A 22,594-nucleotide genomic window follows, 5' to 3' on the forward strand; every position below is an offset into this window, starting at 1 on the left:
AAACAAAATGACATTCTCTAACTTCCCAGCTTGCTGAATGCACCGACTTGCACTGTTATCTCTGGCCCAGCCGCTCTGTGACTCCCCAGTGCTGGAAGATTATCCCCTACTATTCAGGACCACGGCCGTTGGACAGCTGCCAGGATCGCACTGGTCCAGGTTATGTCACTCATTGCATATCAGAGGCCCCGAGCCCAGCAGGAAGAATGGGGAAGGAATGACGGGAGGAAGTTCGCAGAGAGTGAGAGAGTGTCTATGTGTCACTAAGTGCTGAGTGTGGAGAAAGCCCCGGGATCTATGGCTATGTCCTCTAGGCTTACGCCCTTCCATATGTATATTGTGACAACGCTTGGCCCCATGCACATGCTATACCACTGTGATAATATATAATAAGTGGGGTGAGAAAGCTGTTACCTTCCATTGTAAGAGTGGAGCTCAGCCACAATCTATCTCTTCATGGGATGTGGATCATTTTGTCAACAGTAATTAGGTCAACAGGTCAACCGCTACTGGTGGACAGGCCAAAGCACGACGCATAAAAAAGGTCGACATGCACAAGTTCAGCATAGTCAAAAGGTCAACGCAACCAAAAATCTTGACATGGGAAAAGGTCGAGATGAGTTTCGGAATGTTTTGGGGGTCTACGGCAAAATGTCGGCAAACGCGTCCCTCTCACATGACCAGCAGCACCTGTAACTAGCTTAGAGTACATACAAGCTGAGCGCAGTTGTGTTAATTTCTCTCCTATATACCCCATTTCTAAAACTAAATGTGTAAAACAAAGTTGTGTCCACTGTGTGCTGTTTGGTTTTCTCAGCTGCAAAATCTGCACCCAAGCAAAATCCGCACCTAACCGACCAACGCTGTTGACATTAGACGGACGCGTGATTTACATAATTGCTTGCAGGCCGCTTCAGAGGAGAAATGATTAATCAGTGTTAAAAGAAACAAAACTTCACAACATATTATTCTCCTGCTATTTAAAGTGGCTTGAACTAGTGAACCGAGACTCCAAAGCAAACTTTATTTTGATTTGGCAAAGGCTTATAAGTAGTTTTCAAGTTGGCAGTTTCAAAATCAGTTTCCCTCGTGTTGTTTTTTTCCTGCCAAGAACATGAAATAATATTTTCTTTTTTTTTTCCTGATTTTTTTCCCCCCTGTAAAACGATGATCACTTTCAAATGCTACAGTATGTTTGAGGCAAGTTAAGAGTTAAGTAAAACAAACTGTTGGGATGTTACATATAGCCTAATAGTCAAAACATATGTCGTCTACATTCGTTTGTAAATACAGGCCACCCATTGACGGTTAAGGTGTTTGGTTAGGATGTACCATTAAAAAAAATAGCTATATAGGGTGTAGACGAACGTACACCTCATATTTACCTAGTAGATGGGAGTAGATGGTTTATTTTTATTTACTAATCAACAAACTGCCAAAACTGCCAAACAATGGTGGCTTTGACTTATCGATTTAAAACGGCAATAGAATTTAATGTTAATTCAGACCTGCTTAGTATCTATTTCTATTGCCGGCGGTTTTGACCACCCACCACTGGTCAGTAAAAATCATAGTAGCTTCCCCTGCTTTTAAATTCAGAGAAGCTATCTAGGGGGATGCTGTTGGCATGGTCGACACTATTAATGTTGACACATGAAAAAATGTTGACCTACCTTTGGTCGAAATGGCAATTGTTGATATTGAGTTTTTCATGTTTTTTTTTTCAAGGTTTTTTTTTTCATACTTTACCAAGGCCATGCGAGCAAGGCCATGACTATGGTGCTGGGTAATGAGAGACCACAAAAATACTCAATAAGTCACATAATGTCATTCATTGTGTTTATTTTCACAGCGGTGTGCCACCACTGTGCATTGGCCAATGACTTGGAGGGGCCAAAGTTGAGTTTCTTACCTATAAAGCAGGCCTGACTAATTTCCATATGTTGCCTGAACATTACAGAGTGGTAGGCAAATATGAGACACGATGATACTCTGAAAATAGTTTGAGCACCACTGGTCTTGTTAGTGTTATATTATGTTGGCACCATTGGTCTTGTTAGTGTTATATATATTAGCACAACTGTTTTTGTTAGTGTTATATATTGGCATCATTGGTTTTGTTAGTGTTATATATTGGCACCACTGGTCTTGTTATTGTTATAGATAAGCACCTCTGGTCTCATTAGTGTTATATGTTAGCACCACTGGTCTTGTTAGTGTTATATATAAGCACCACTGGTCTTGTCAGCGTTATTTATTAGCACCACTGGTCTCGTTAGTGTTCTATATAAGCATCACTGGTCTCATTAGTGTTATATATTAGCACCACTGGTCTTGTTAGTGTTCTATATAAGCACCACTGGCCTTGTTAGTGTTATATGTTAGCACCAATGGTCTTGTTAGTGTTGTACATTAGCACCACTGTTCTTGGTAGAGTTATATATAAGCACCACTGGTCTTTTTATTGTTATTTATATTAGCACCAGTGGCCGCAGTAGAGTTATACATTAGCACCACTGGTCTTGGAAGAGTAATATATTAGCACCACTGGTTTTGTTAGTGTTATATAACAGCACCATTGGTCTTGTTAGTGTTATATATTGGCACCACTGGTCTTGTTAGTGTTATGTATTAGCAGTGTTATATATTGGCATCATTGGTTTTGTTAGTGTTATATATTGGCACCACTGGTCTTGTTATTGTTATAGATAAGCACCTCTGGTCTCATTAGTGTTATATGTTTGCACCACTGGTCTTGTTAGTGTTATATATAAGCACCACTGGTCTTGTCAGCGTTATTTATTAGCACCACTGGTCTCGTTAGTGTTCTATATAAGCATCACTGGTCTCATTAGTGTTATATATTAGCACCACTGGTCTTGTTAGTGTTCTATATAAGCACCACTGGCCTTGTTAGTGTTATATGTTAGCACCAATGGTCTTGTTAGTGTTGTACATTAGCACCACTGTTCTTGGTAGAGTTATATATAAGCACCACTGGTCTTTTTATTGTTATTTATATTAGCACCAGTGGCCGCAGTAGAGTTATACATTAGCACCACTGGTCTTGGAAGAGTAATATATTAGCACCACTGGTTTTGTTAGTGTTATATAACAGCACCATTGGTCTTGTTAGTGTTATATATTGGCACCACTGGTCTTGTTAGTGTTATGTATTAGCACCACTGGTCTTGTTAGTGTTCTATATAAGCACCACTGGTCTTGTTAGTGTTATATGTTAGCACCAATGGTCTTGTTAGTGTTGTAAATTGGCACCACTGGTCTTGGTAGAGTTATATATAAGCACCACTGGTCTTTTTATTGTTATTTATATTAGCACCAGTGGCCGCAGTAGAGTTATACATTAGCACCACTGGTCTTGGAAGAGTAATATATTAGCACCACTGGTTTTGTTAGTGTTATATATCAGCACCATTGGTCTTGTTAGTGTTATATATTGGCACCATTGGTCTTGTTAGTGTTCTATATAAGCACCACTGGCCTTGTTAGTGTTATATGTTAGCACCAATGGTCTTGTTAGTGTTGTACATTGGCACCACTGGTCTTGGTAGATTTATATATATGCACTACTGATCTTTTTATTGTTATATATATATATATATATATTAGCACCAATGGCCTTATCAGAATTATATATTAGCACCACTGGTTTTGTTAGTGTTATATATTAGCACCACTTGTCTTGTTAGTGTTCTATATAAGCACCACTGGTTTTGTTAGTGTTATATATTAGCACCAGTGGCCTCATCAGAGTTATATACTAGCACCACTGGTCTCGGTAAGTAATAGTCAGGTATTAGCAATACAGATTGAATAAAATCCCAATTCCCTTGAAGCAATCTAAACCTATAGCGCAGCCAGTTTTCGGACACCGGAGGTCTGACCTGGCACGCCCATGGTTCGAGAAGGGAAAGGCGGTTCTGGGCCACACAATTTTTTGATGCTAACCCTGATCGTAGCTGGGAAAACTATGGGCTATTACAACTAATTGCCACAGAAAAAAAAAAAGAAAATGATTATTTTGTGCAGCAGTACTTTGTTTGCTACAATAAAGCCCGCTCCAACTTATACCCCATGGAACCCCTGAGGACGTGTGAAATCTACAAGACAGATCTTCCCCAGTGCCTAGAGTATATACCCAGAACAAATGTTAGCTTTTAATGAAGGAATTAGTATGCGTACATCGTACAACGACCAATGAGTAGTCTCCGGTGAGATCACATTTTTGTAGTAATAATATCGCATAGATGGAAAGGTCACAAAGAGCAGAAAGGGAGCTTATGGGGGATTTCTCGCGAGGGTTTGGGTGTTATTGCTTTTCAGCCGGCTCGTTCATCCATGTGATTTACATTACTCGGCTAAACCACATGAGATTCGCATGTCCAGTCATATACAGTAATATAGGTTTTAAACACGAAAATATGCACCTTCAGATAAGTGATTCAATTTCCTTTCCTCCTTAGCCACGATGGAGCACGTTATGTGCATCTAGTTGATGACGCTAAGTTGTGTTCTAAATAACCCCACATGCAAGCCTGGCGTTTCAATGAGGAGTATTTGGGTTATTAATGCAGCTGTTTAAAGTGTTTGATTTGGCTGCAGAACAGAAGCAGCCCCACATACCGATTTCATGAGCCACGGTGAAAGCTGCATGGAGCCCGTCGTCTTCAATTACCGCACAGCTGCGCTCCGGGGAGCATACCGTCCCCACATCTGCCATTCCAAGGGTATCACACGAATGATGTCCGCATAAGTCCTGTCCAAGGAAGAAGGAGAAAAATAAGTCATAGAAATCTTGTCTGTTGTTACACTAACATTGAGTAACAACATGTTGCACACAGAGAAAGGCTTTGGCACAGGCATGGCCATCTGGTGAGACAGAGACGGATTACAGGCATCACCTGTCCGTATTCACATACTTTCTTGCTGTTCAACGTTCAGATGTCCTTGTTGCTTAGAATGATCTTTAAAGTTATTTTATACATTCCAAAAAGGGGAAACTTATGGGGCCTACACACAGGGAGATTTGCTGAGCGTACTGAGTGATGTTGCTCAGAATGCTCAGCAGGATCGCTCAGCAGACAGCGATGTGTCAGCGCTGTCTGCTGAGCGATCTGTCAGGGACAGTGTTCTCCGATGAATCGCCTGCCTGGCGATTAACTAGATTTATCCAGCATGCTGGAAATTAATCGCCGGACTATGGCCCTTACACACAGAGCAATGTAGGGGCTTTTTCCCCTAAGATCGTACCGTGTGTGTACCACATAATTTTCAGGGGCATACTGTATAGGGAGGGGCCCTACGCTGCAGACCCTATTACTACTTTCAAATCGCATATGCCGGATCCGACCCGGGGGGGGGGGGGGGGGACTTTCACTAGATCTGGGTTGCTCATTATACACAGGGCAACCCAGATTTAACACAAACCTGGTATGAATTGCCGGGTTGGTCGACCCAGGTTATAAGGTTTGGTGGACACAGGGCAACCCAGATTTAACACAAACCTGGTATGAATTGCCGGGTTGGTCGACCCAGGTTATAAGGTTTGGTGGTTTCATACTGCGCCTCGACCCTGGTCAACGCGGCACAACCTAGCAATAATAGGGGTTTAAGGAACGGTGTGAAAGGGGTATATGTAATAGAGGTGCTACTTTGCTGAGGCTTATAGAGCCACACATAATGTAAAACAATGCAGGTGCACTATTCAAACATTATAATTTATAATTAAAATACAATTTGCAATTAATTTTGCTATAAATTGTTTTTTTTTTTTTGCATAATCTTGACCAGGGTTATGGGCTTACCCACCATGTCCAGGTAACCTCGTCGGGTAAATCCCTAACATTCAAAGGGTTAAAGAAAGCCCATAACCCTTGCCAAGATTATGCAAAAATGATATTTGAGGTCTTCTACCTCTAAGTTTCACAGGAGCTTTGCACTCCGTGATGCATTCAGAGACAGTGGTTAGGGAGGGAGGCTCCAGAGGTGCGGCTGCAGTGTAGGTCAAAATTTAAATAGAATTGCCACTGACTGCCATTCCAAACTGACTCACTGGCAGTAGGTGTGGCTCCTCTATTTGAACTTAGGACCATGCTGCAGCCGCTCCTCTGGAACCGCCACTGGTGGTTATCATTGCTTAAGTGCAGCACTGGGGTCATGAAATGAGTTCCTGACCATGGCATTATCTGTGTGGTATTTGTGTGGCCTCTGGTGTTTGAGCGGCTTCCCCCCATATACTCCAGTCTCCTCCCACACTTCTAAAACAAACTGCTGACCGTTTAATGTGCCCTAGTGTGGAGGGGGGTTTAAAAGACGTTAAGCCTCTGCTGCGGGCCCCCTCCTATCTGGCAGCGAGGAGACTCTAGCATCATCCTCTGAGGTAGAAACTTCTACAAATATTATTGTAACTGCACCATGCAATACTGAGCGGTGGAACATGAATAAATATGTCCGGTCCTTATCTCATTACATTTGAAAATGGATTTTCCAATAAGTTCCTTAACAGGCAAATGTGCATTTCCTAATTAGCGGATCAGATAAGTGGCAAATACTGGCTGGGTTATATATGAGGGCTACAGTACAAACAGATATATAAATGAAGCGCTGGAGGAAGGGGGTGGCTTGCAATGGGATCCGGAGGGTATGTCAACAATGTCTAAGTCAACAGTCATTAGCTATACACTATATGGTCGACATGGTCAAGAGGCTCACATCAACATGTGTTGACCAAATTACTTTTTCACGTGTCAACCATTTCCGTGTCAACCTTATTCTTGTTTCAACCTTTTGTGTTCGACCTAGACGTTTGCTATACACAATAGACTATCTCTGATTTGGTCACTTTTCAGCTGATAACAGAGAACAAAAACTTAATAAAAGTGAAACATTTTCATGACAACTATAAGAGTTTTTATATACAAACTATCAAAATGACGGCTTCTGCAATGTACTTTCATTTTGAGCTGTGACAGATTTTAGTCCACAAACCATCCACGCCACCCCCAGTCCCTATCTGGTCGCGCCTCCAATATCTGCTTCACATCTCCCTTTCTCCATATTCAGCAAGTTTTAAAATGGACCACTGTCCCTGCAAAAATTGCTTTCACTTTCTGTTATGACATCTTTACGCAAACAAAGGAGTAATTTGGTCTGGTGAGTGACCTCTAGTGGTCAGTGGAGGTACTTCACCTCATAGAGGTAAGGAATAGTTAACTAGATATATATATATATATAGAGGAATGGAAGAGGCGGCACTCAAATGGGATTTTTCAAAAGTGTATTGTGGCAAAAATAGGACCAACGTTTCGGGGTCTTAATCACCCCTTTGTCAAGGTGCAAGTGGAAATCCACTGCATTTCCACTTGCACCTTGACAAAGGGGTGATTAAGACCCCGAAACGTTGGTCCTATTTTTGCCACAATACACTTTTGAAAAATCCCATTTGAGTGCCGCCTCTTCCATTCCTCTACCTACCTGTCCTGGAAGGCACCGGGGTATTCGGACCCAGCTGCGGGAGTGCCAGGCCTTCTCCATTTTCTAGATATATATATATATATATATATATATATATATATTTGTTTGTCGTTAGTAGCCTTTAAATGTAAGGCAATTTGCCATTTATGTGTGGGGTTTTTTTCCTAGGAAAAAACCCAAATGATGTCATATTTTCAGCACACCACAATGTTGACTTTCTATGGTCCCTGTGTCTGGTAATTAAAAAGCTTTATCAAGAACGAATCATTAATTAGCAGTTTTCCTATACACACAAATTATGAAAGAAAAGGTTAATATCCAGAAATTCCCTATTTTTCACCAGCCTCCGCGAATACAGTGCAATGGAGGGACTGGAGGAGACAGTCAGCGAGTGCGGAATCATTCCATAACTCAGAAAACACCACAAGAGAATCTCCCGAAATCTATTCACCGGAGTGTGCAGCCCTCCCGCCCCAACTTGGAACCTTCTTCAGCAGAGCAGACATTTTACATCGATATAAATCTGGCTTACTGCCTTCCGGAGGACAATTTTGTTCCTACTGATTTTATTCCTACTGATCAATCTAGGCTGTGGCTTCTTTGATTTCTTACTAGAGACCTGAGGTAAACGTAAAAAACGATAATCTAATAAGAGAAAATGAAAAATATGCAAGAGAGAAAGTTCAGTTTGGGTGAGAATTATTATTGCAGCCGGGGAGATATTTTCGGTGGTTTAGAAATTGTCTGTATTTCAATTTTTTTTTTTAGAAGACACAGTAAACCTTTCTCGCTATGGCTGGCACTTAATTTAGGTAAGTCGCAGCTTATGCCTTCCTTAAAACCACTGTAAAAGACTAGATCAAAGATCAATTGTCATCGTTAATCACTAATAACTCACAGATAGAAATATATTTCTCTCACAACAATGTCTGGCTGTTATTAGAGGCCAAAAAGGGGAAGAACGTAGATGTTTGTCATATGTGCTAGAGCACCTGTCACATCCGCTGCAGACGATGAATTATTAACTCTATGACACCATAAAGGATGAACCATGCAAAGTATGAACCATGGCGGTTTACACCCCCCCCCCAAAAAAAATAAAAATTGAACACACATGTCGACATTGTGGGTGTTGACAATGCCCATGTCAACCGTAAGCTTGTGTCAACATTCTGTCAATGCCGGCCAGTGGTATGTTGACAATTTCAAGGTGACGACCTAGTCACTGTCATCCAATAGTGATCGATCTAGACTGTTGAACGATACATTGTCGACCCAGTTGCAGTGCAGTTGAAAAATTCAAAAAGGGGAGCCCCACCAACTGCCACCAGCTGCCATTCTAAACTGACTCAATGGCAGTGGGTGTGGCTCCCCTATCTGACTTTTGGATTGTGCTGCAGTCCCACCTCTGGAGCCGCCAATGGTCACATCAATGTGACCATGGCATCCTTGATGGCATGAAGTCATTGGCAGGGGTGGTTTGGCAATAGTTAACACATGGAAGAATTATGGTGTGCCAGTGCGACTGTGGGGAAGCCTGTGGCTAGGAGAGAGTAAAGGGTGACAGATTGGTGATGTGGGTGTGTTAAGGGGTAGAGGGCGGCATGCTGGTGTGGGTGTGTTAGGGGGTAGAAGGTGGCAGGCTGGTGATGGGGAGTGTAAGGTGGACACTTTTTTGAATTTTTTTCAGGGGGGCCACTTTAAATTCCCAATGCACCCATTACACCAGAGAAGGGCGTTGTAGTTGAATTAGTATAAATTCTCAGTCCAGAGCCATCTAGTGGCTGCCTGTGTGCAAAACACTTCCCCATAGAGGTGAGGAGCAGCATTAGACTTTTGATAGACCAACGTGTATCCACCATCGCTTATGCAGCCTGTGATTATTCTCCTAATATTGTTACATTGTTTCATATTTGTACTACATGCTTATGTTTTCTTATTATCTTGTATTGCTTAAATGTCAGACATCTGCTACATTGCAATGTTATTCCTATGACAATCGCCATTTTACATTTTTTATATTACTTATATCAACGAGGGCTGAGAACTCCTAAATCCAATTCTGTTTCTATAGGGCACACATTATAGTGTGTATGGGTTACACATATGCAATTGTTTCATGAAAGCTAGCAATTGTTTTTGAACCTAGAACCCTCACTGCTGGACTTCCACTGTACACAGAATAGTCTAACACAGGGGTTCCCAAACTTTTTTGAAAATGCCCTACGTCACTCCGTGAGTAGGAGCATTTGGCCCCGTTTTTCACTGTCGCCGGGCGATTAAGATGCACCATGCTTCATAAATCTATTTACTCACCGGAGAACACTGGCCCTGACAGATGCTGTGTAGCGCTTCATGGGAATTGTGAACGATCTTGCTGAGCTCAGCAGATCTACCTGTGTGTAGGCCCCTCTAGCACTGTCTGCTGATAAGGGTAGTTGTTATCTCGCGCTAGTATTGGCTACTGCCCAGGAACAGCTGGCTGTCGTTTTACCATATCTTATCACCATATCATCCAAAATGAAGTATCCTTATCCAAAAACAATGCTCGTAATCCAGAAATATCAACCGAATTCCAAGTCTATTTTAGTAATAGTCCAAAACTAACAAACCTTATATCTAATAACCCAAATACTGTCTACCAGCATCAAAGGCTAATAGCTCCTTCATACAGAATGGAATGCAGAAAACACTAGCTACCTGTCACTCCCATTTAGTGTAGGAGTTTATACAGTATTTATACTCTATTCACACCAATTACTAGGATCAAACTGAGTTATTGAACACAGTTTAAAGTTGTGATCAGCTGCATATAGTCACGTTCACCCTACCGGCTAGACGTTATCACTGGGTCGTCCATTTGTCAATGCTAGGAGATGATAGTGGCCCTTTTTCTGGTTCACTCGCAAAGGCAAATTCCTTCTCAAATGGCCAAAACCATGTGCACTGCAGTTGGGGCAGATGTAACATGTGCAGAGAGAGTTAGATTTGGGTGGGGTTTTACTTCAAAGGGATAAATCTATATTGCAGTGTAAAAATAGAGCAGTCAGTATTTTCCCTGCACCTAAACAAACTCACCCAAATCTAATTCTCTCTGTACATGTTACATCTGCCCCCCTGCAGTGCACATGGTTTGTTGATTTGTCCATGGTTTGTCCGTTTGTTCACTTTGCGATTGAACCAGAATAAGGGCCAGTATCTCCACATGCTGGTGATCCAGCTCTCTGCATACTTTTAGCGTGACCTGGTCGAATTCTTCTCCTATCACACAGCAGGACAATGGGTAACCTCTTTGGGGATGGGATAGTGGCAGTCAGAATACATGTCTAATGACCAGAAGACCAGCGCCTGGACCTCAGCATCGATGATGATGCTTACATAGAATCCCCACTCCCAGCATCCCGATCATTAATATGCGGGACAGTTTATTAAAAGACGTAATAGCTATAGTATTTCATGTCATTACAATATATACATATCTTAACTAATTTATTTGTTAAAGTACGTAATTAGATTTATTTTTGGACTTTAAACAAAGTAGACAATGAAAACTATTTTTTTTTCAAACTGAAATCTAAATTGCAGTGTAAAATTAAAGCACCCAGTATTTACCCTGCACAGAAACAAAATAGCTCCCCCAAATCTAACTCTCTCTGCACATGTTACATCTGCCCCACCTGCAGTGCACATGGTTTTGCCATTTAGAGAAAGATTTTGCTTTAGAGATCCTTTACTGAATCAAGCCCCTAATACATTATTATGCAAACTGATACAATGTCAAAAATATCAAAATAGTAAAATACTCGCAATACTGTATATGTAATAGACACTGGCTTTTAAGGTCCAATCAGAGTCACACGCTATGCCGATATGAGCGCAAATGACCACTGTTTTAAGTACGGCATATGCATCCAAGTTACACTGCGCATTTGTCCTGGTTTTTATCGCGTGATGTAGAACGAATTTGGATACAGGTAATGTGTATTTTAGTGGGAATCTGGGATGTAATAGGGAAGTGGCTGGGCAGATGCTAGCGGGATACTGAAGGTGGATTCCTTTAAAGAGGAAGCTATGTTCAGAAGGAGAAAATGCACCTCCCGTAGCGCTGCTGGAATTGGCCCCAGAATTAGCATAAAAACGTGTCTGCGGCAAATGTTTGTCTGTAACCTAGAATCAAATGTTTGACGATTTATGTTTTTGATACCGTCTGCTGTGTACAGGGTAAAAACATCTTCACTCCTTATCAAAGCTTTTTGTCACATATCTTCAATTATTTACTGATTCTCCATAAGAGTCACCACCTGTTCTTTTATACTGATAAAGGCTGATATGAATATATACAGTAGGTCAAATAAATTTGGCATGCCGATGGCGTTAGGCTGTGAAATATGCATTGCAGTCTGGCGCTTCGCCAAGTGACTTAAACACAAGCCTCATCCACTCAAAGGATCTGCTTAGTGAGCAGTCAGATGCAGGAAACTCCGCCATGCGCAGGCGTGCGCATATGGTAATGACCCTGATCAGGCCGCAACGCTCCACCCCCTGCTCAGAAGTCCAGGAGCGAGCACCCGGCAACCGGACTTCTCGCCGAGTTCGCACACTCCCTGCGTACAGACATACGCAGAAAAGGTTCTGCGTATGTGTAAACGCACAACATCGGTACACTGCCCGAATTCGCGTCCAGAGTCCCTTGCAGCCACATCTTAAATAGTGTTCTCTAGTTTTCTATGCCAGGGCAGGTTGCTCAATGAATAAAGTGTCTAACTACAATGTCACAGGTGAGGGGTTTGAATCCTGGGTATGTCAGCGTCTTATAATGTATTAAAGGACAGTGCAATTAAAAAACATAGAGCTCTGGGCATTCCCATGGTAGTGGACCGATGACGCGGGTGCGGGGGGGGGGTGGGCAGCTGACATCACCGGATGTCAGCTGCCCCGCCCACTTTCCTCAGAATGTGCAGGCGGATTTAATATTGCTCTGAGCAACCTTAGATTTGCGTACACGTTCCACATCATTCGATGGTCAGCGGCCATTGAATGATGTGGGTGTTGCCCCGCAGGCTGCAAACGGATGTTTATGTAAAACAGCCATTCGCAGCCAGTGCAAATGTACACGCCTTGTGGATGCTGGGCCAGCGTACCACCATTCGCAAGGCGGGATCTAGTTGACTCGCAAGGATGCAAATTCGCATCCGAGCGAGTCAACCAGAATAATCCCCTATGCCTGCTGGGAGCTGGATACAGAACCGTAGCAGGTGGGACAGCGCGTTTAAACATTTCTGAAGAATAAGTGCAATAATTCTAAAAAAGAAATAAGAATGCAGTTTGTCTGCAAAATTCCTGTTTTATAATCACCCGTGATGCTAACGGACGTCTATCAACAATCTGCGGCTTAGAATCAGCATGGCTGAAGTAAAATGATTAGACATGGGAGAAGCCTCATCACAGGTGACGGGATTAACATACGTGTGTAACCAGTAGCGGCTCTGGCTTGTTTGTATTAATCCCTCCACTCAGCACCATATGTTTATGTTATTTTCTTTTTTTAGTGTACTATCTTGAGAATTTCAGGAATACTGCAACTTGGCGATAAGGGGGCCTTTGATTTAATTACAAAAGACTTCAATATCTGAGTAATTTGTGAGACCGGTATCTTCCCCGCGCCTGCGACGGAGAAAATGTGATTTTACGCTGCTTGGCCAGGGACTAATTGTTCCTATAAAAATTCTCTGTACACCGTGTCAGCTGTAAAGAATATAAACATTATTATTAAGAGCTTTCATGTTTTTCCAAGACATGTCATTTCCTCCACAAGTATTTATAAACCGCACTGAAAAAAAAATTCAAAAAGGGAAAAGAGGGATTTTTTTAATTTATCCTGGTGTTGCAGTGTTTTGGTCTGGGGGGAAATTTCATTTACAGTGACCCTGTCCCGTTCTCGGCCCGCTCGACAAAGCATCGGCAGGCGGGAAACAATGTCCCGCCTGCCGAACGCCGAGAAGGGGGCGTGGCCATGAGATACAGCCATGGATCGTTGAGCTGGCAGTCTCTAGGCGGCGTGTCCCGGCGGTTGCTAGGCAGCCGGGACGCCGCCGCGTCATCAGGCGCACACTTCCGCCGGGCAGGGACATACGCCCGGCAGCTCATACGCAACCCCTTCCTCCCCTGCCGCAGCAGTTGCCTAGGCGACGAGGGACGCCAGGCGGCCGCGGGGAGGAAGGGGTGCGCTATACGCCGCACGCAGCTGCAGGAGATCTGCTGAGTGGCGCCTTATTTAAACTTCCAGGCCGGGTCATTCAGACGCCGGCTATAGTTCCTGACCCAGCGCCTTGAGTGTTCCCGGTTCCAGGCTCCTGTCTCCTTTGGGATTCCTTTTTACTGCAGTGTCCCTGTCTCAGCACCCCCAGCGTCCCAGTGTCCATCTCCTGGTTGCTTTTCCTGGCTGACCTCCTCCCGGCTGTCTGCCTTCGGGGTTCAGATAAGTTGGGGGTTCCCCGCTCTCTTATCATAGTATTACATCTTGATTTACTGTGTATTGTTACACCAGCCAGTGCTATATATTGTGTGAACTTTTGTGTATTGTTACACCTGCCTGCGTTGGACATTGTTACACCTGTTCATTTCTAGCAGCTAACCCCGCACCAACGCACTTAGTGCGCAGTCTCACAAAACCCCACCTGCAAACATCTTTTGTCAGACTGTTAACACGTTCAAAATGATGACATGTTCAAACTATTTAGCATGTCGATTACATGTAAATAATATATCACTTACACAACAAGTAAGGGGGATAACTACGGTGTATCCATGGTACTCTTGTGTATTGTACACCAGCCAGTGCTTTTTATTGAGTCCACCTCTGTGTATTGTTACACCTGTCTGCATTTTGATATTGAGTCTACTCTTGTGTATTGTTACACCAGTCACGGTTATAGTCTGTGTAAACTTCTGTGTATTGTTACACCCGCTGGTAACAGCATTTCCCCAGGGGGGTCTTAGCTAGGGTGTGGCCCTCACACACCTTCTCCGTAGGGCCGGGTTGTCCTCGCCGATAGGCAGGGCTATTTTTGTGCAGGCTCCAGCAGGAACTTAGGCCCTTCTCCTAGTTCACCCTTTCAGACAAAATATTTCTTAGATGGACAAAACCATCTTTACTTATCCATACCATTGCAATCACCAATAACATGTATGCTGTTACAAACCTAATTTTAACCTCAACTCTAATCACAATCTTAAACACTTGCGAGTTAAGGTTTTGAGATCACTGTGGCATGTTTTGACATGATGCATCTTTAAATCTACTAATAAATGTTAAGTTTTAATTATTTTAAAAGAGTGCCCGGACACCCGAGTCCTTTCCTTTTTCCTTTCTGTGTGCCCTACACAGGGATCAGTAGACGCCACTGCACTGATTTCTGCCCTTATCTTTCCTCTTTAAGCCCACCCCCAGATTCCCATTGGCTAGTTTTACAGGAGTCTGGGGGCAGGCTTACAGAGGACAGATAAGCAGAGTGCTGTATCAAAGGCAGCAGCCGCACTGCTGATCCCTGGGTAAGGAAGCAAGCACATACTGTGTATTACATACAGCATTACATATATGTTATATGTGTTAACTTAACCACCACTGATTATCATACTGACATGCCCCGGAGGCAATTTTAAGCAAGTATGCAGCACTGACGCCACTGCAGTGTAAGCATTTCAGTTGCATCTAGACTTGTAGGGGCTTAAGTGTGCTGTAACGGGTTATTCTCACACAGGAAAAAGAGAAGACACATTGGCGTAAGCTTTTGGCACATGGCTTTGCAATGGCACACTGATGATGATGACGATATTGACTATGAAATAAGCATATGGCTATAGGGTGGTGTGACCACTTAGTAGGGTTGGGCAACCAGAGCCAAATTGGTGGCATTGTATCTGTACCCTGGCACCAGCATTTGCATACAAGGTGGCTGGAACGATACCCTGAAGATTGAATTAACAGCCGCCTAGAGTTTCCTTTAGACTGTGCTTGCACACAGCTTCCCATTAGTCTCAGACTGGAGGTAAACCGCCAAGAAAATGTGCAGAGAGAATTAGATTTGGGTGAGTTATTTTGTTTCTGTGCAGGGTAAATACTGGCTGCTTTATTTTTACACTGCAATATAGATCTCACTTTGAAGTAAAACCCCACCCAAATCTAATTCTCTCTGCACAAGTAACATCTGCCCCACCTGCAGTGCATATGGTTTTGTCCATCTAAGAAGGATTTTGTCAGAAAGAGTGAACTAGAATAAGGCCCAATGCCACTACAGACTGCACACTTTTTAGAGGTTAATCTCACTGGAAAAGACCTGCAATAAAAATAAAAGTTCAAACGAACAGTGGTAGCGGTGGTCCTTTGACCGCAAATGTGCTGGCTTTGTCTCCAAGGAACATAAACACTTCGTCATTTCAAGATCAGCCCAGATCAAAACTGTTTTAATTGACCGACGGTCAAAATACTGATACTAAAAAATTACTGACATTCATTATGTCGACATGTTCAATGGGCAAAATGACGAAATGTAAAATGCTGACAGGTGAAAATTTGGCATGAGTTTTTTTGGTATCTATGTCGATGACTGGTTAGTTTTTTAGGCAAGTTTTTTGGTGTCTATGTCGACACAGGTGACCTGTCGGCAAAATGAATGAACGTTATTTTGTCCGTGTCGGTATTTTGACTGACATTCAATTGGTGTCGGGACTATGACCATCGATATTGGGTCCGTCTGTAATTTAATTGACAGCTTAACCAAACGATTTATCCAAGTTTCATATAACCCCAGACTACATCGTTTGGAAACACGAGAAGTCACTTTTTGAAGTTTCAAATATGATTTTCTTTTTTTTTCCTTTAAGTGATTCCGTCTATCGTCCTCTTTGTTGGGTGTATTATAGAATTAATAATTCTGTCTCTCCTCTAGGTTCTATTGACCATAAATACAAAAGATAGGAGGATATTGGTTAGAATAGGCTGGTGGCTTTGCACAAAACATGCTTTGTAGAATGATGCGAATTGAAGCCAAGAGCGTCGGAATTATTACAACCAATGAGATAAGAAAACTTGATTGTCGGAGAATACTCTTCGTGTGATACTAACCACGGTACTGACATTGGCCACACACTGATGTCGGTTTTGATGGCTTTGTTCTGTAATAGTTTCATTCTATTCATGTTCTGTTTTTAATTTACGCCGACACGTCTATTACATAACACAAGCATTTATAATCTGAGATGGATCGCACAGTCAGAGTAACCTCAAAAATGTCAGGATAACTCATGTAGGATGAACAGATAAACATGGCAACAGAAATGATACAGGATGCTCTAAATACAGTATATGTCATCTAGGGAATTAAGGCAAAAAAAGGTTCATGGTCAATATATTAGATCATCTGTGTGGAAATAACGAGCCCACGTACTGACCACAAATCGCCTGAGATGTGCATCACTGCATACCGTATTTGGGGGGAAATAATACCCCTGAGCAATAGTGTGGCTTGGAATGGTATACGCTGATGTAAGTGTGCCCTTATTTTGACCCGGCACTGAGCTTCCCAACCCTTTTGCCCAAGTTCCCAACAGATAAACGGGGGAGTTGTATCGACCTTGCTGAGAGATAAATGGAGAGAGATGAAGCACCAACCAATCAACTACTAACTGTCAACGCTAACATGCCAGTTAGGAGCTGACTCGTTAGTATGGTATCTCTCTCCACTGCACTGCGGTCTTTTTGCATGTAATGTATTGCATGCGTTCCTATTAATCAATGATGGGGTAGGCTGTTTGAGCCGGAGGTCGGACATGCAAGCAGGTCCAATCACAGGATGGCGCATCGGATAGGATCAGATGTCAAACACCAGCGATTTGGTCACTTCTCACCCGATTTCTCGGCCCGATCTGTTGGAATCAGGTGGAAATTGGCCAAATCGGCTAGCTTTACTCCATACGAAAACTTATGTTGGGTGGCATATACTACAAGGAGTAGTAGTGGGCTATATACTGTATACCTAGCGGCTGAAATTCTACTGTAGAGTACCTGCAGGACCCCATAACAAATCAGATAACCAATACTGATCCTCTATGTTTCACAATGCTCCTCCCCTTTGAGGTCCTCAGGGGAGGGGCACTGGCAGTACTGCTACCTAACCAGCAGTCAATGTAAACAGCAGACCAGTGCCAGACCCATGAACAATTGAATGAATGGATTAGAAAACCCCAGATGATGTTGAAGCCTATATATTAAGCTCATCACTAATAATCATTGTAAATAATGCCCATCATCACTAATGCAGAAGATATCTTAAAACTAAATCAAAAGTTTCTGAAGCTTGTCGCTACTAGTGAATGTCATCATCATGCCATATCCATAATTTTATAGCTGTGCACTTGCACCACCAATTTTTTATAACTGCAACTTAACCAAAACACCATCACTGGCCTCCATAAGAACGCCCTATTATAACCCAGTTACAGCTCATTCAGGGGCAGATGTATGAAGCAGTGATAAGCAGAGGTGGCTCTTACCTCTGTGTAGGTGGGGGGGCTGCCGCAATGCCGCCCCCCTCCACTGCCACTGCTGGTCCCCGATGTCGCCGCCGCCTGATGGGCCTTTCTGAAGATAGGGAACACCTCCCAATGGAAATGCCTTGGGTGACAGACAGGTCGGACTTCCAAAAGGAAGTCATTGCCAGTCACGGTGAAGCCAGTGTAGTCTCACAGACTGCATCTGGCTTCACACATTGGCAGATTTACCGGGGGGGTGGGGGGGGGGAGGGGGCTGCATCCCTGCACTCCATAAGTAAAAACCACCACTGGTGATAAGGGAGAAGTGAATCAGAGTAGAAGTGGCCCATGGCAACCAATCAGCCCTGAAGTAGCATCTATAATTTGCATAATCTAAAACTATACTGATTGGTTGCCATGGGCCACTTCTCCTCTGGCTCCTTCCTCCCTTATGACAGCTTCATACATCTACAGTACCCCTCAGCCCCAAGTGGAAGTGTGAATTAAATGACTCCAACTCCGCATTGCCCCTATGCGTTACGCAAGAGGCTGCACAGTGGGAAAGCATTCGAAAACCCATCGCCAAAGGTGTCCATTCAAAGCTATAACTTGCCCCGTGTGTCCCAGTGATATCACTGGCTGCTAACAAATGAATCGACTCAATCGACTCAAAATGACAGCAGTCGGTAAGTGACTAAGCATTTGGTGCGCCGTAATTGATCAAGCACAACATTGTCTTTCCGGTTATCTGCCTTGCAATACATGGGAGTTCTATATCAGTACAGCCAACAAGACAATCAGCAGTTCACACCACGGCCAATCAACCTGAAGACTCCTCGCTCAAAACTAAAACTGTAATTGAAATTGATTTCCAGAACAGCGTCTAACACGTTGGTGTATCATGGGCCTCGGCAACTAAACAATAACGTTACACGGATTGATTTCTCCGGGTCTGATATTGTTATTGCTCGCTTCAGAAATCTTTATTACAACTTCAGAACAGTAAAACAGATACATTTCCTGCAAATGCCTCATGAGAACACATTCTGCGTTGGCCCTTCGGTGACTTCTTTAACACTATAGTTTTTGTCTTGAATTTGCCTAAGTGCTTAACCTCTGTTATTTTACCATGGCGGTCTTGTCTTCCCTAACATAGAGGGTCAACGGGTGTCTACTGGTTTCACAGGTTGCTCTATCCCACATTATGGTAGCAAAGAAGATTCAGTCCACACTGGGAGATCTGGGATCTTGCTTGATGTCATTGTACGATAGATTAGTCAGGCTGCGAACTGACTCGGACCAGGACTATGAAGATGGCAGATGACTCTAGATCGGAGAATTGCATTCAACCACCTTTAAGGTCACCTGTTTGCCATCATTAGATCATAGTGACCAATGAATGAATGTATCAAACCGTCAAAAGAGTGGCGTGGCGAGGTGGACCAGGGAAAAAAGCAACCAATCAGCTTCTACCTATAATTTCATTGAATGTATTTGATACATTCTGGGGGTTATTTTGGTTGATGCGAATTCGTAGCCTTGCGAGTCCACCAAACCCCGCCTTGCGAATGGTGGTACGCCGGCCCACCATTTTCAAGGGGATTCGCTTGCAGGGACTGCAAATGGATGTTACACAGTAACATCCATTTGCAGCTTTGTGGGATCCGCCCACATCATTCGATGGTCGGCGACCGTTGAATGATGGCAAAGGCGCAAGCACATAAATGTGACTCTGAAGAAACTTATGTATGCGTGGACGCTCGGGGGAAAGTGGGCGGGCAGCTGACATCCGACGATGTCAGCTGCCCACCCCCCGCGTCATCGGCCCATTAGCATGACGATGGCCATGGGAACGCCCATGGGAAGCTGGGCGTACAAATATGCATCTGACTATGATTATAGACAACACTAATACATAACCTGTTTGGGATTCTTAACACTGCTTTCTATTGCTGAATTGTTTATTTCTGTAGCCCTTGGATGTTACATGGATCAGCTCTGCTTTAAGTGTTCTATATAATTTACTTCACAGAGCAGTTTTGCGTTGTATTAAAGGGAAATGGAAATATAGAATTGTCTTGTTTACTTACTCAGTATTAACCCCTCCCTCATGCACCTGAGTAATATTACTGAACTAATTGAGCATCTACCACTATCTGTATTTATTTGTAATGCCCCTTGCATATGACATTGAGAGCACAGCAGAAACATGTCATAACCAAGGGCAGGGATTTTAGCTGACTCAGGACTACAACACGTCAGCGTATGAGTCACTACTCCGCCGTTACCTCCCACAAATGGTCCCTGGCTGTCAATCACTTCTAGAACAATCCTCACAGTGGCAATTAATCGCTCCGTTGCATACACCCCTGAATCAGGCCCAAATTGCCACAAATAGTCATATTCAGGGAATGATTTTTAAAAGGCAAGACAAGTCACACTCATAGAACGTTTTGTGAATTAAGGGCCATAGTTTTGGAACTGAAAAGAACTTTATAGGCTGGAAAACTGCTTAGTAATGCTTTTTTTATACATGATTCATACAGATCACAGCTCCTGTCTTCCTGATACTCATTATATAATAATAAGGGATGCATAAAAGACTTTATATGGTATCTGAAGCACTAGAATAACAGCCGATTAATGAGCTTCTGGGCATTGATACAGGAGGATGCAGAAAGCCACTCCAGGCAATGTTTATGTCACATGTTCAGTCCAATTTGCGCTAGGGTTCTGCATTTTCACGTGTTCTGCTAATGCATACCTTCACAGTTCCCGACTGCCTGCGAGATGTATTTCTCTGACAGATGAAATGCAAATATTATTCCTCTAGCACCAAGACACTAAGTTCAAAGTACTGTTGCCCTAGCTGGTAAACAGGAATGGAAAATGTACCTCACGTATTCGCTCTGTGGCGCGTAAACATGCCATTAGGAACGACATCTGGATGTTTGAATTCAGCAAGGCTCAAATCAGAGCCCATCCAAACACGGGGATGGTAGTTTGGCGTCTAGTTGCCTAGCGACCAACTTTATGCACGCAAAACACATTTGTAAGAGTTGGACAGCTGTGCGCTTTCCTGTTTTTTATTGAAATAAATAAAAAAATTCTACTGAGATCATTTTTTTTAAAGAATACGTGATCTCAACCTCTGTGTAGATTTATTTTCTTTTTTTTTTTGCCATTCATAGTTATATATTTGTATATACAGATGGAGCCGGCGTTGTCTTTGCAGGGGATGGCGGCAGAATCGCCAGCCGCCATCCTCCGCCAGCCGCCATATGCTCTGCGAAAGGGGACGCGCGCACACGAGATGCGCGCGCGTCCACTTCCGACGGCGATTCTCCCGGGTCCCCGCTGGCTTGCCGGCGGTCACCCAGGGTCCCCACTGCCTCCCCGCACCCCCCCACTGCCTCCCCTAGCCCTGTCCGTCTCCCTGAAGCGGAGACGGACAGGGTTCCCGTCGCCCCGCCGCCCGGAAACTGAGACGCGCGTGAGATGCACGCGCATCTCAGTCAGATGGACGCCGGGCTGCTGGTGGATCGCCAGCGGAGACAGTCCGGCGATTCGCCAGCAAGAGGGAGCCCGGCTCCATCTGTACAGTATTGTACATCAAAGGTCAACCAAGGCAAGCTAGCATAAAGTTACATTATTCAAAAAAAAAAAAAGTTTCCAATATTACAATACTGCAGACATCATTGCTGCAAATTCCGAACATCTTGCTTCATTGCTCCGGCCTTTCACTTGTTTAGGAAGTTGACTTCCTCATGGGGTTACGGAAAATTGGACAAAAACATTTCAACATCTGTTTCGAGTTGGTTTAATACATTTATTGGACCCCTCCATTGTATATATAGATAATCAAAACAAATACGGCAATGTATATTTTACAGGGCTAAATTGAAATGGTTTGTTTGTTTGTTTGAAGCAATTACACTTTCGCAGGCTTCAATGTGCAGGAAGCCACTTGCCAAGGAAGGAACAGAGGCGATGTCCGAAGGGTCAAGCGTCAACACGCTTCTAAATATATGACCCAGCAGACGTAAAACGATTTCTTAATCAGATGACAACACCAAGGGAACAGGGCATCCGCAGTCTCACGGTGACTTATAAATAGAACAGTGATTTAAGTTGGGTCATAAAATGTCACCTTAACGGGATGAAGCCGCTTGCACACATTGCAAAAAGAATGCACAAGCGGAGAAGACAGAAAAACACCTACTAGGAGGCGCGTTTGTAATTTGGATAGCTATGCCATGCCATCTGGATGAGTGGTTTCCACAAGGCATTCCAGGGACATTTTTTCCAAACCTCTGATGTGGAAATGAATTTTTAAACTTTCGGGCTGGCGTGCAACATCTAACATGAAACGGAGAGGGCGGGGTGAGTGGAATCCATTGGAAACTCACAGAGTTGTCGCAGGGCAAGGACAAGGCTCTGTCCATCGGATGGATTTGTCTGGACCACCAGAGACCAGTCTACCTTGGGATTAAGGGGCTGATTCTGATTGATTTGTAGTGAACCGAATTCGGCCCCTGCCCCGATAGTCGGGTTTGTGCATTTCTGGGCA

General features: G+C 43.4%; 1 protein-coding gene across 1 annotated transcript in view; it reads right to left on the reverse strand.

The window, feature by feature from the left end:
- ADAMTS5 (ADAM metallopeptidase with thrombospondin type 1 motif 5) overlaps positions 1 to 22,594 on the reverse strand; it is a 77,300-nt gene that overhangs the window by 49,297 nt on the left and 5,409 nt on the right. The window contains exon 2 of the mRNA XM_083171859.1: positions 4,645 to 4,777. Within this exon, the coding sequence (XP_083027985.1) occupies positions 4,645 to 4,777 (133 nt within the window). The remainder of the gene's footprint in view (positions 1 to 4,644; positions 4,778 to 22,594) is intronic.

The sequence above is a fragment of the Crinia signifera genome, chromosome 2, assembly GCF_055691185.1.
Source record: "Crinia signifera chromosome 2, ASM5569118v1, whole genome shotgun sequence".
NCBI lineage: Eukaryota > Metazoa > Chordata > Amphibia > Anura > Myobatrachidae > Crinia > Crinia signifera.